This window comes from Chanodichthys erythropterus, chromosome 23 (assembly GCF_024489055.1).
Source record: "Chanodichthys erythropterus isolate Z2021 chromosome 23, ASM2448905v1, whole genome shotgun sequence".
Classification (NCBI taxonomy): domain Eukaryota; kingdom Metazoa; phylum Chordata; class Actinopteri; order Cypriniformes; family Xenocyprididae; genus Chanodichthys; species Chanodichthys erythropterus.
In genome coordinates, this window is record NC_090243.1 from 31,014,593 (window position 1) to 31,029,676 (window position 15,084).

Consider the following 15,084-nt stretch of genomic DNA (forward strand, 5'->3'; position numbering starts at 1 on the left):
ATAAATGAGCAGCCCAAAGAGCTCAAAAAAAAAAAAAAAAAAAAAGCAGCAAGCAAAATTTACTTCATAGCTGCTAATAATTATCACAGAATGACAGCAGTTTGATGACCTGACCTGCTCCGGGTCCTGTGGATCACAGTCTCTCACCACCACAGCGCCCCCCTTCTGACTGGGACGTCCCTGTGCCACCAGACACTTGTCAGCCAGCAGATTACGCAGCTGAGGCAGAACATGAAAAAAAAAATTTATCTTTAAAGAAATACATTAAAAACCATTCATGGTGATAACTAAGCAACCTTAAGCTTAGAAAAATACAAAAATCAGATCATATTCTATAACATAATACTAACGTACTGCAAAATTAATGTAAAACATCAGTGTCAAGAGCTGCTCTGCTGCCCTCTGCTGTTTATACAGAGAGCTGTCATTTCATATGGCTCTTCATTCACTTAAAATACAGTAGGTAATGTAATGAACAGATTAAAATGACAATAGAAAAATAATGTAGAGATTGTGAGAACCAAACCTAAAAACAGACACATATTCATGCAGTCATTTATTGACCGAGATACAAGATACAGTAAATAATTTGTGAAATAATATTACATTTTAAAATAACTTTTCTATTTGAATATAATTCAAAGATATACACCAATGATCCAAAACATTATGACCACTGCTGAAAGATGTCACTGCCATCAGGGAATACCATACTGCAATGAAGGGGTGTAGCTGGTTTACAACAACATTTAGATAGTTTGCACATTTCAAATGGTACACATGAATGGCCGGACCCAGATTTCCAGCAGAACATTGCCCAGAGCATCACACTCCCTCCACCAGCTGATGCTGTCCCACAGTGCATCCCGGTGCCATACTACTCTAGGTAAATGGAGCACATGTACGCAGCTGTCCACATGAGGTAAAGGAAAACAGGACTAATTGGACCAGATGACCTTCTTCCACTGTTCCAAGGTCTAGTTTTGATGCTTGCGTTCCCATTGTAGGTGCATTCGACGGTGGACAGAGATCAGGCATCATGGGCACTCTGGCCAGTCTGTGGCTACACAGCCCCATATGCAGCAGGATGCAATGTGGTTACACTTTCTTCCCATAAATTTCATTAAAATTTCCATGTGACTTGTGCCATAATAGACTTTCTAGTGATCAGACCCAAGTGTGACACAAGTCCTGATAAGTGAAGCCAAACCGTTTCAAATTAAACTATCAAATTACACTTCAAATACATTTGAAGTGTACGTTTGGTTTTAGTTAGTTATTTGATGCCATAAAAATGGGGGTGTGACATCATGATTGACAGCTTCTCTGAGGCACAAACAGACTTTTTTTCCCCGAGATCTTCAGGAGGAGATTGGAGCTTTAACATTAATTTCCATAACTGTTTATTTCACAACGACATAAGTTGATCTGCAGTAAACTGTACTGTGAGTTGGGTATACCTTGGCTCCACCAAGGCTCGGATTCCGAGATGTCAGTGCCATATTAGGACGTTGGCTGCTTCACTTTTCTACAATGAAAGAGAGTGAAGGTGCGCTGTCCATCTTTTTTTATAGTCAAAGTGCGGACCAGACGGGATAGCCTTTGTTGCCCTTGTGCATCAATGAGCCTTAGATGCACAAACCCCTGTCACCAATTGGTTTGTCTTTCCTCAGACCACTGTCCATTGGTTCTCACCAGTGCTGACCAGAAGCATCCCACAAGGCTTGCCCTTTTAGAGATGATCTGACCCAGTCACCTTGTCATAACAATTTGGCCCTTGCCAAAGTGTCTCAGGTCTTTACTCTTGCCCATTTCAGCTGCATCCAACACACTGACTAAATGAACTGACTGTTCACTAATCAACTGGTCAGAATGTTTTGGCTCATCAGTGTACATTTAAATAATTTATTTCATGTAATAAAATTACACAAAAAATAGAGTGTGTTATGTGAGTCAAACCTAAAAACAACAGACACATTTATGCAGTCATTTATTGACCATCAGCGATACAAGATAAGCATAAGGGTCAACATGAGGTCTTACCCGACCCCGCTGCAGGACTTTGGGTCTCTTCAAACCCTTGTTGATGAAGACAGGCTGCTGGGGCTTGTGTGGGGAGGAAACCTGCATTTCAGGGTAGATATTGTCTAGGTACCATTTAAAGGATTGACACTGTAGCCGCTTCCGAATAGCGACCCGCTCGCTGATGTCCCCATAGTTACGGTTCCTCAGCTCAGGGCGCAAGGCAAAGTACTGCTCCTGATGAACACACATATGCAATACAAATATTCAATTATCAAATTTACTGAAAAAGCATATGCAAGGCAAAACATTCCTGAAAAGGAGAATTACTACCTTTACCTACTACCTCCTTACTACCCCTATAATAGGTCCCCTTTAATATTTCAGTAATTTAATAACATTGTCACAAGTTCATGGTTCATGCAGGTTAACAAATAATATTTTATCTTTTTTTTTAATTATTTAGTAATAAAATTTAATTGTGCATTTTTGTGATTAAATTATTGTTTTTCCATTTGTGAAACCCTGTTCTAAATCACTGTTGTCTTTCTCTCCATCACCTGAATACAAATTCACGGGCAAATTCGAAGTCATCACAAATCCTAAGTACAGTAATCCTAGAATATAATGCGATGATCTAAGTGAAAAACCGACACAGTCTAACTGTTAAAAAAAAAGTTTTTACAATGTATTACTCTTGAGAACTTAATCGTTAAATAATGCATTTGTTTCCTGATGTTATAATCAAGTACCCATCAACCACCTATGAAAAGGACATCAAAACATCATAAAATAAAAAAAATCCCACATTAGCTGGAAAATAATTCAACACTTTTTTACACATCACTGAAGCAATAAATAAAAATAGCAAAAAGACTAAACAAATATTGCTGAGAATGTATCTGACATTGTTAAGCAGGATCTTGAGAATAACTGGTTGAAGCAGAGCTTTAATGTGTCTGACACAGGTAATTACATTCTCCTCTAACTGGGTCAATTATCTCTTAGACGAGGAGCCAATTATGATGAGCCTTTGAAGTTCTGCGCAACGAACACAGCTGTACAATTCAAACACACATGAAGAATTTCACACATCTACAACATGTACTGCAGGGCAAAAAAAAAAAAACAGCTAAGCCCAAAATGGCTAAACACAAAGCTTTTAATTGTCTTAACCACAAATTACCGGTCAGAAAATTAGCAAAATTAAAACATATGCACTACTCTCTCAGAAAAACAAGTTTTTGGCAGAATATGGGAAGTTGTGTGGAATGATGTATCATAACGAAACACGAGTTGCATTGTGATGTTCCAGAGCGTTGTTGAAAATCTGCTGAGAAATATAATAATAAATGCATCTCTACCACAGTGAATCATGGAGGAAGAGGAGTCATTGTGTGGGGAGCCTTTTTAGCTGCTCATGTGTGACCGGTCATAAATCACATGGGTATATTTGTAGCAACAGCCAACAATACATTATATGGGTCAAAATTATTGATTTTTCTTTAAGCCAAAAATCATTAGGATATTAAGTAAAGATCATGTTCCATGAAGATATTTTGTAAATTTCCTACCGTAAATATATCAAAAAATTATTTTGTGAGTGGATATGCATTGCTAAGGACTTATTTGGACAACTTTAAATGCGATTTTCTCAATATTTTTATTTTTTTTTTTGCACCCTCAGCTTCCAGATTTTCACATAGTTTTATCTCGAACAAATATTGTCCTATCCTAACAAACCATACATCAATGGAAAGCTTATTTTTTTAGCTTTCAAATTATGTATAAATCTCAATTAAAAAAAAAAAAAAATGAAACTTATGACTGGTTTTGTGGTCCAGGGTCACATATTGGTAAGCTACTTCACTGTGAAAAGTCATTTAATGTTTTGTAGTACAGGAGTATATTGGAGAATGGCTTGCTTCCCACAAATGAAAAGTTGTTATCTAAAGAGGAATAAATGGATGTTATTTTTCAGCAAGACAATGCTCATGCCCAAATTGCAAAGACAACCAAGAAGTGGCTTTAGGAACAAGACCATCAGGCTCATGTTTTGGTCAGATTCCAGATTTGAACCCTATTGAACCCTATTTGGTCTCAGCTTAAACTCAATTGAAATGGGAGACATTTTTCAACTTCTCATGAACTCTTTGAAGCTAGCAACATAGAGTGGAACAACACTGACTCTTCTTCCTGTAAAAAGCTGTCTGCAAGTTTACCTAAATGGCATAAACATTTAAAGAAAGCAACGGGGAAGGCTATTCTTTGCTAAATTACATGATCTACAGTAATTTTTGCAATTCTTGCTAATTTCCAGACAAGTGATTTGTGATTAAAATGGTTAAGACCATTAAAAGACCACTAAGTATTTTGCTATTTTTGGCTTGGCCCATTTTTTTGGGTTGGCCCAGGAGTGTAATGAAGCACACTGCACGTGTGGTATGGGTTGCCAACAGCGATGTCAATGTCCAACCCGACAAAAAACAGTCAATTTATTGAGTGACCTTAAAGAATCAGGGTCAGGGTGGACATACTGATTTTTTTTTTTTTTTTTTTTGTGAAGCAAAAAGCTATGTAATATCTGGCTCAAAATATCCAAAGTGTTTGATTTTCTCTATGTAAAATGTTATAGGTTATATAATACATATATTATTTCATGCTTTGAAACTCTCTCTAGAAAAGAGACCTGGAATGCCTAAAAAAATAAAAAAATAAAAACTACAGTATTGACAAGAAAAGAGATTGAATAATTTTTGTTGAAGGGTCTTAATAAACCCTCTGCAAATACACAAACATTACAAAAAACAACAACACTTTACTACTAACTTTATCACATGGTTCTCTGAAACACTGGATTCTGATTAGTTAATCACAGCATTCAGTGGTCATATATTTCTGAATAATGACCACTTATTCAGGCAATGCTGCTCATCAAGGAAACTAATATCCTACATACTGGTGCTACTTTCATGTTTGTCATATCACAACACAATCTCTCTATATAAATGCTTGAGTAGCGAAAAGATAGAATAGTTTAAAGTATTATTCACAGAGCATCAGACAGAGCATTATTAGAGTGTTATGCTATTGATCTCCACCTTATAGTCATCCATCCAAACATGGGCCAGACGCAGGGAATTGTGGGCCATTGTATCCTGACCTCCAGGTGACCCATAGGGCCGGCGCTTGCGGAAGATATGCCCCACCCTGGAGCAGGGAACAATTAGTAACTGGCCTCCACACATCCAAATCTGATGAGGAAAAATAATTTAAACCAAGTTAGTATGTTTTTGTTCCCCAAGATTAAATAAAAATGTCTGAACCAAAGGGTCCGAACCTTTTTACAAACAAAACGCACATTCAAAGTGGATGCGTAAGCGGATGTCGTGGTAACAAACAATACCTGCTTGTAAAAGCGAATGAACATATCCTGTATGTGAGGCCAAATCTCTAAATACTGAGAATGCAAGCCCCTTAAAAACACAATAAATAGACATGGCAAAAACTGTACCAGGGGAACAAATTTAAAAACAATATAACTAGTATTACCAATATCCTAAAAAAAATTAAAAGGCAGGAAATGTCATTTATTATGAATAAAATAGTTCAATATAAAATATTTAGATATTATAAAGTTGATTGATGAAGTAAAACTATAACATGTGATTGAAAAATAATAATTCAACAAAACCTATAAGTTGTATTTAATATCAATCCATTTGGGGGCACAGGGATTCACGGAAAATAAATTAAAATTCCAAAGTAAGTTTAGAATCAAATCTAAAATCAAATCTATGCATATATCGAATTGAAATTAAATTCAAAATCGAGAATTGTTTTTTAATCGAATCGTGACCCCAAGAATCGATTTTAATTGAATCGTGAGATTCCAAAAGATTCCTACCCCTACTATATACAGTACTTCCTTAATTAAATTGCAGCCTTTGATTTGATAAATCACACTTTTATAAAATACAGTATATATCGCTATTTCAGTTTTCTTTTCAGTTAATTGTGCAGTCTAATTTGTTTGTTACATTACATTGAATTTTTAGCTACTTATCAACTCTTGCTGTTCCGTCATGAACCCCCACAGGTTTGTAAACCACAGTTTGGAAAACACTGGTCTAAACTAAAAATACAAAAAAATTCTTTAAAAAAATTAAAGCATACACAAACCATTTACCCGAAAAGAGATTTCCAAGTTCTCTCCACCCCATATGTCCATGCCACGGTCATACTGGCCAAGCTCATAAAAATAATTCCTGTCCATGGCGAACAGTCCACCTGCCATCGTGGGAGACCTGCAGAGAAACATGACTGGAGTCATATTGTACCACAGTAGGCTTGTGTGCACTACCAGCAAATGTGTGGACAGGATTTGTTTCACATGACTCTAGAACCCCTTTTGATCTAAAGACATATGCTAGACAAATATAAATTGTGCTTATGCACAAGTTTCTTTTACAAAACTAAACTTTTTTTGTAAAATTAAAGAGTTGGAGTTTTAATTTATACTTTGGTCACTACATAATTCCCATACTTTCATTCGACTTCTCTATTATTCTAAAATTCACAAAAAAAGTAATAAAATAAAAGAATGAATAGATGTTTCCAAACATTTGACTTGTAATGTGAATGTGGCAAAAGGGTTTAGTTGTAACACAGACAACACGATGGTTCAAATTCTGTGCCAAGAACCCATCTGGAGAGATGGATTTTAAACAGGACAGTCTATGACCCCAGGGTTAAAAGTGTTGGCCCTCATCCCCATCAATGACTGCAGCTTCAGGGACAGGATATGCAGTATTACACAAGGATACTCAGTGCGACCACAATAACATCACATTTTGAAGTATTTTATGTCTCAAAAGGTGACCACAATAACATCCCGTTTTAAAGTATTTTACGTCACAAAACGTTATCACAATATTACAAATAATACTAATAAATCTACTAATACAATTCATACAAATAAAACTATTTTATTATTACTTCATCTCATTCGGCTATGTTCTCTTTTTATTTGGTACTCAATGAAAACAAACCAAAATATTATAACATATGCTTTCGAAATGGTAAGTTGTGGCAGTTTGCATCCCAGCATAATGGAACACACACTGGTAATACCTGATGGCTCCATCGGGGCTGTTGAGTTCAGACATGGGCACTGGGTCCCATTTAAAGTGCAAGCCCCAGTTGAATCCCCCCCGCACGATAGGAGAGGGGCTGTATACTAGTGTGTCTGCGCTGATGATGTCGATGACAGGACACACCACGGTTTTTCTGTTCTCTTTAATGGGTGTGAGCAGAGGCTGGAGCCATGCCTCATTCACCTCACAGTGACTGTCCAGAAACACCAACACCTCACCTGAAAGAGACAGATGAAGACAGCCTTAAAAGAGGATTGAAAAGATAACTACAGCTCTGAGTTAAACTGAACCTCCGAGCAGGATTGGCCACCCCTGTTGTAGTGTGTGAACAGCCTACAATGCAAAAAAAAATAGTTTAAGGACTAAAGCAAGGGTGAAAGAGTAGGGATTTAGAGTCAAACCTGTAGCGTGAGATGCCCCAATCATCCTCCCACGGATCAGGCCCTCCCTCCGCTCATTACGAACCAGCTTCACTTTCTTCTGCAGGTGCTGCTGAATGTAAGAATCCAAGTCTTCCTTCAGATCATCTGTCAGACATACAGAGTGACATTTGATAGGTAAGGCAGCCAGCTCATCAGAGTTACTCCATTTCTTACCCTTCGCTCATACACGTTCTTCTATAGAATATTTTAATGGCTAAACCAAGAGATCTGAAAGCTTGTCTCATAGACTTCAACTTGTCTTCAGACTAATTATAGAAATATGACAGGAATTTTAGACATAGTATAACATGTTTAGAAGATGATTTGTTGACCAAATGATTCAGTTCACATGCACACAGACCTATTATCTGTGTCATCATATGACAATATTGTGATTTGTTATGTTTAGCGCATTCAAACAGTGATATATTTAAGTCATTTCACGTCAGTGCTATATTTTTTTCTTAGACAGTTGAGTACTGGGCTGGCCCACTGCTAAAGTACATTTTGTCTCTTCCCACACTTCCTCCGAATAGTAGCTAATCTATTTTTTTTTTTCTGAAAAATATATATTCATATGAAAAATCTAACTATAATATTGATTCTAAGAACGAGAATATCAATCTATTTCCCCCCACTTCTAATGTTGTGTTATTCATACCTATTAGCAAATCAAGTCTTTAGCTTTGCAACATTTAAACGTCAACGTGTCAAAGTCTTGTGTGAGGAGATCTCGAGTGCTAGTTGAGTCTCTTGACAGCAGGGTAGCTCACTATGGTTTAGGACAGAATACATTTAGAGAAGTAAAGCAGCTTGCCCAGTTCACTGTGGTCATCTACCAGTATGATCTCATGGAGAAGGTAGTTTGGTGTGCGATCCAGCACACTGTGAACAGTCCTCAGGAGGGCAGAGAATGCCTCATTGAAGAAACAGATCACTATGCTGGCCGTGGGCAAAGCCACAGGATAGGTCCTGTCTCTGCACCTGTTGGGAACAGTGATCATGTGATGATTTACAGCAATATTATGCCAAACATCAGATTCCTTAACCTCCATTTAAACATGACATGTTTTTACAAACCATATGTGCACCTTGACCACATAAAATGTTCTCTAGGTCATAAACAATGGTTAACCCAAAAATTTAAATTTTGTAATTATTTACTCACTATCGTTCCAGACCTGTGTTTTTTTTTTTCTTTTCTATGAAACACAAATGGATTATTTCTGAAGTATCTTTACACAACTTTTTCATACAATGACAGATCAAAGTGACTGCATCTGACTGAAGTAATTTACTGAAAACTGTGCTCTCTGCTACAGAACTGAAATCTCATTCTCCATTCTGTGTATTTAAACAGCTGTGAATAGCAATGCCCATTGGCATTTCATAGATAAATATTTTCAGTGAATAACTTACATTTTGGTCTGTTTCTCTCACAAAGCAATCATATGATTTGGATAATAATTTGTTGGTGTTTTTTGTTGGTGGTGGTGTTCACATGGTCAATACATATGTTGTATAAAAAGTTGAATGAATATTCTTTTAAAAATATCCATTTTTGTTAACAGGGTTCCCACTCTAAGCCAAATGTCAAAGTCCCTGACTTATCTCTGACTAAAAAGCTGAATTTCCATGACCTATAATGAACGGAAAAACAGGCCGCTGTTGTGCTGAGCACTGACCAGACAAAAATCAGCCACACAGTATTTTAAATCCATCAATTTGCAAGCTTTATTATTATTTTTAGTACAAAACTAAGTTAAACACTCATACACACTACTTTTTTTGCGCTTTTACCCATTAAATGCACTTTTTTCTGTACTATTTTTACAGAAATTAATTTATAGTTCTTATGCTTTCAGGGGTTAAACGCTTTAAAAGGATTTTCTGTTTCTCATCAAGTTCATCATTCAGTCTTTTGATTTCTTCACATTTAGTTTTTGCAGACCGTCTTAGACTGTTTGACACTAGGCTATTTCTGTAAATGGTTATGATTAAAATAAATAAATTAATAATTATTAAATAATTAAGTCTCATAATATTTTTCCTTCAGAATTAATGTTGGTAGTTTATCCAATGTGCATTTATTAATTTATTCATTATTAATTAGTTTGAAAAGAAATAAAAGGGAACATGAATGTTCAAACTGTAAGTAATAAATACTTTTCTTTGCGCATTTATGTCCTTGTTCCGTCTCTATGACCTGAACCATTAGCTGCAAAATCCCATAAATATAGAAACCATTTCAAAAATAGAATCCTTTGTCGTATCGCGGCTGGTTAGGACAGTCTTTGAATTGGTCATTTTGTAGCCAAAGCTCTTGAAATTTACATTTTCCTGGCATGTTTGCCTTAGTTAACAGGTATAGGTGACTGCATTTGACTTAAGTTGACGAGTGGGAAAGGAATAAAATGCCGCTGAAAAATAGCCTAATCATAAAAATACACAAAACACGCAAGATAAATAATTTATAATAAACACTACAATATGCTATACAAATAAGAAAGGTCAGTTCTGATTTAATGGTGATTTCTAGCAAATGATTCAAAAGAGATATTGATTTCAGCAAGTGGTGAGTACACAGATAGATCCTCGTACTTGTCATTCCTGGTGTCGGGGACGTTTCTGTGGTAGCCGAGACGGTTACTGATGAGTACGTTGAAGGCGTGCTTATGATAGCCCATATCTCGTACCTCTTGATCCTGCTTGTTAAAAATCATTCCTGAAATCAGAGATCAGAACACATGTAGATTGGACATTTTGATTGGATGGTGAACTAGCACAAACAATTGTACAACAACCATCAGATAAAGATGCTATGACAACTGGCAAGACACCTCTTAGAGGAGCAAGATGATGACCTCTAGTACCAAGCCCAGCAAGAACAGGACTTCTCATTGGTCTACAAGCACTTTTCTGACTTTCACCCATTTTGAGACTAAATCCTAAAGGCTTAATCCTGAAGCGGCATAAAAAAATTCCAATTTGGATGCAGAAGTGGCTGAAACAAAGAGAGGCGACAAGAATCCATCCAAATCCATTCATAACTATGTTTGGAAACCTTAAAATTGGTGTAAACTACAACACAACAATTTTATACTTATTCAGAGGAATAAGTATTCTCAGTGATAGCTATTTTTAGTACAACATCTTAGCTGTTACAATACAAATGATGCATGCATGACAGTTCAATATTTTTAATCATGTTTGAACTCTATGGCATGGTTTCACAGACGAGCAATAATTAGGTCTTAGTTCAATTAAGACATTTAACCATCTTTTATAAACATGCCTTAGAAGTTAGAGATACGACCACAGTCTGTGAGGAAAGAGACATTAATAACAGGCACACTACGTTCAGAATCTTCGTCCTGCGAGACAATAATCGACTCATCCTGAGTCTCCATGCCAGAGAGATAAAAGCGGACTGACCAAGTTCTGAGTTTCTGGCACTTAGGCAAAAGATATACAGGCACTTTGCAACACGGTTAAGCTCTGGCGAGCAAATCTTTACTTCAAGGTACCTTCGTCTGCATGTTCCAGATTGTTAAAGGGTTAGTTTACCCAAAAAGGAAAATTCGATCATCATTTACTCACCCTCATGTCATTCCAAATTGTTCGATGAACAAATCTTGAAGATTTCTGTCCCACCATTGACAGCTACGCAACTACCACAGTTCAAAAAGTTAATAAAAAGATCGTATAATTCATCCATAAAAATCAAGCAGTTTAGTCCAAATTTTCTGAAGAGACACGATCGCTTTATATGATGAACAGATCTAATTTAGTCTTTTATTCACATTCCTCAATGCACACATCAGTTATGATAAAAGGAATGTTTGCTTGACGTGCGAGAACCAATGTGGTTCATTCTCATGTGTTATGCAGCACATTTGAGCTTTCGCAAAAACAACCAATGAGGTTCTTGTGCATCAAGCATGTTCGTTTGAGCTTCTGTTTGTTCAATGATCAATGTTTATATGTGAAAAAAAGCCTAAATTCAATCTGTTCATCATATAAAGCAATCGAGTCTCTTCAGAAAATATTTACTAAACCGCTCAATTCATATGGATTAGTTTTACGATTTCTATATGAACGTTTTGAAGTGTCAAAGTGGTAGTTGCGTAGCTGTCAATGAAGAGTACAGAACTGGCTCAGATTTTATCAAAAATATCTTCATTTGTCATCCGAAGATGAATGAAAGTTTCACGGGTTTGGAACAACAAGAGGGTGAGTAAATAATGACAGAATTTTCATTTTTGGGTGAACTAACCCTTTAAGGACCTTCTGCACCTACTTCAGGGCCTCATCTGCATGTTTCGGATTTTAGGACCCTTTTGGTGCCCCAGCTCCTTTCCCCACTGCATTGTTACCCAGCACAACCAGTGGAAGAAGTCACCGCGACCAGACTGTTCACTCGACCACTTACGACTTGTACGAACGTAAATACCATTTAACCAACCTTCTTTCCAGAGAACTTGGCATTGTTGTACATTATCAGTACACGATTTTCTAATTCACATTAGATGTTATGTAGCTAATGACAATTAATAAACAGGTAACCTTTCATTTATATGTTTGATGTATAATGAGGTTCTTCACCTTCAGCGAATTTCAGCGAAACAATTCATCTTTCCATAAGATAACGTAACTCTGCCATAGCAACACCCAACTTAATCACTTATATTTTATGCATCTTATGCACTTTATTCCTTTATCATTTATTATTTTATCATTTATCAATCCTTCAGATTGGTCAGATGACAAACTCCCTTCAATTTACATAATTTTATATTTGTTCAACAATGTTTGATTGCGCTTTACTGTCAAGTGCTGCGTCCCAATTCCCCTACTTATGCTATGTCCTAAAAGTATGTACTGTTTTTGTAAAGAAAAAGTACATGCTTTTGAGTGTGTAGCAGAAGAGTATACAAGCTTTGGGACATACTACCTCGTCATAATTGTGTCTTTAACAGACATTCTGTCATTTAGTTACACAATCTGTAACTGTTTAAACTACCATGTCAATCATCTTGTCACAGTTAAAATTCTCCACATTCAATTAAATTTAATTGTAGTTTATAGTTTCATCGTAGTAGAAATGTAGTCGCACATTTATCTGCCAGTCATGGGTCTTTCATGCAGAGAACTCTCCTCATTTTTGCATAATGATGCATTTAAAAAGTTAATGTTATAAAAGTTCACAATGCTGTTGCAGATTAAATATAATGTGGATAACATTTAATAAATATCTTTTCGTCAGGTTAGATACTGATTATTAATCACTCAAGCCCCTTTATGTATACCACCTGCTTAACCGTCAGTCTTGCACATCCGTTATGTTTGTAGTTTTTTGACACTTTTTATTCATATTTGTAGTTCTAATCGAATCCTCATCCACAGCGCATGGGCAATATTAGCTGTTAGAAGTGTGCACGGATCTGCACTTTGAATTCTAACCGGAAAAAGTAGACCATCTGGGTATTTTTGGAATACTCATTTCAACATACTACGATTTGGGACATACTAATTCTTATTTCAAATACTATTTAGGACGGATAGTATCCGAATTGGGACGCAGTTAAGGTGAAATTCCTGGCTGGTGCCCCGTAATAAGAAAAGAAATGAGTAATCTGAGCAAAACGCAAAACATATTTTGGTCCCACGTGTTTGAACCCCTACACACTAATAAAAAACATTAACTTAATACTCAGAGGCTGCTCATTAAGAGAAAACTGTTTTCTCAGAGGATTTAATGAAGTCCAGAGTGGTGGATCAAATCAATTTCATAACAGTAGAAAATTGGTTGTCATGGCAACAAAAGCAGTTCCAAAACCTCCCTCACTGGCTAATAGCTACATAGGTTAACCATTTATCTGGCAGTAAAATTTCACCCAGTGACTTCTGCAGAGAATAGCCAGTTGTATTCAATTCACTAAAAACAAAAGTAATAAGTGTCAAATTTTCATTCCTGTGATTAAAGAAACCTTTTCCAAGCCATTCAATCTTTTATGATTAGGCTTTTCTAATTAACTGAGATAAACTGTCAAAACACAATATATTCTAGAAAGTACATGTTAAGACGTCAGCTTAACACTCTGGTAGAGCTCATTACTGTAAATGAGCAGTACTGGCTCTCTTTCTCACTCACTGACAGTAATGCTGGCAGCTTTAGACCAGTGCGTCTTAACTGCTGGGTCGCAACTAGTGACTTAACTTTGTCAGCATTTTTTTAATTTAGTCAGTCTTAGACCTGTGTCAAATGTACTTTTTAGTTATCATCATATTTAGTCAGCCTTGTCCTGTTTTTGTTTTGTAAAGTTTTAGTCAACTAAATGATTGACTGAATGACACTTTCATTTAAGCAGAATATCTCAAATGGAGATTGCTAAACTCTATCTTACTTGTTTGTGTTTTCAGATTATCTGTGCTTCTTCTGCAGAGTAGAGGGAGAGCATGCTTGCCAGATTAAGGAAAACTGGGTAGAAAATGTATTATTTTATCAGAAAAGCTCTGATTGGGGGGTTTAAACTCTTGACATCTAGCAACCACAAAACATAATCGCTCATAGTAGAGGCTTGTACAGCAGTGTGTAATATTTTGTCTCCTCTTTTTTTCCAACAAGAAGAGAGATTTTGGTAAAGTTTTTATTTTTTAATTACATTTAGTCTTGTTTTTTTTGTTTTTTTTGTCAACGATACTGCATGTTGATATAGTCACAGTTATCCTTTAATGACATTGGTCTCATCTTATCTTCGTCTCTTCTTAGTCATGGAAAAAAAGCTTGTTGACGAACATTTTTCACCATAGTTTGAGATAACAAAATTAACACTAGTTGTACCCTAAAAAACGTGTAAGAATAATATAAAACTTAAATAACCATAAAAATAACTTAAAAATAACCATATTTATCTAGGATAGCTACAAACAGCTCATAAAGAAGAAGAAAACTCTTTCCACATCTATTGTTGTTGACGTTAAAACTATGCAGCCGATCAAACTCTATTATACTTGTCGATTAATTAGTTATTGTCAATTAAGCGTTATTGCTGCTGCTAGTCGACTTGGAAATACTTGTCGTTTACATTTTATTTTTGCACATTTATTGGTTTGCTTTATATTTTTACTAGGGCTGCCCCCTAATAGTAAACTAAACGTTAGCCAACTAGAAGAGGCTTAGTCAACCACTAATTTATTAGTCAATTAGTTGCAGAAAGAAAAAGAAAAAAACTCCACAAGAAGTGGCAAAGTCACGTAGGAACAGATCGTTAACAGTGGGTCCTTGTAGTAATTACAAATTGTTAGGCAGGAAATCCAAACGTCCGCCTATCATCCATCGACCTCAAATATGGCTTACAATTTGAAATACAAGTAGTAGCAACTTTACATGGCCACTCACTCTAACGTTAACCTAGATAAATGCGCGCCATTATATATCCAAGTGTTTGTGTGGAGTGTGGAAGGCAGCTAAAGAATAATGC

General features: G+C 36.1%; 1 protein-coding gene across 3 annotated transcripts in view; it reads right to left on the minus strand.

The window, feature by feature from the left end:
- galnt11 (UDP-N-acetyl-alpha-D-galactosamine:polypeptide N-acetylgalactosaminyltransferase 11 (GalNAc-T11)) overlaps nt 1-15,084 on the minus strand; it is a 32,258-nt gene that overhangs the window by 11,843 nt on the left and 5,331 nt on the right. For all 3 annotated transcript variants that reach the window (XM_067377380.1, XM_067377382.1, XM_067377381.1), the window contains 8 exons: nt 10,202-10,325; nt 8,418-8,584; nt 7,580-7,705; nt 7,156-7,396; nt 6,212-6,329; nt 5,124-5,276; nt 2,044-2,259; nt 115-219 (listed from right to left, as the gene is read on the minus strand). In XM_067377380.1, the coding sequence (XP_067233481.1) occupies nt 115-219; nt 2,044-2,259; nt 5,124-5,276; nt 6,212-6,329; nt 7,156-7,396; nt 7,580-7,705; nt 8,418-8,584; nt 10,202-10,325 (1,250 nt within the window). The remainder of the gene's footprint in view (nt 1-114; nt 220-2,043; nt 2,260-5,123; nt 5,277-6,211; nt 6,330-7,155; nt 7,397-7,579; nt 7,706-8,417; nt 8,585-10,201; nt 10,326-15,084) is intronic.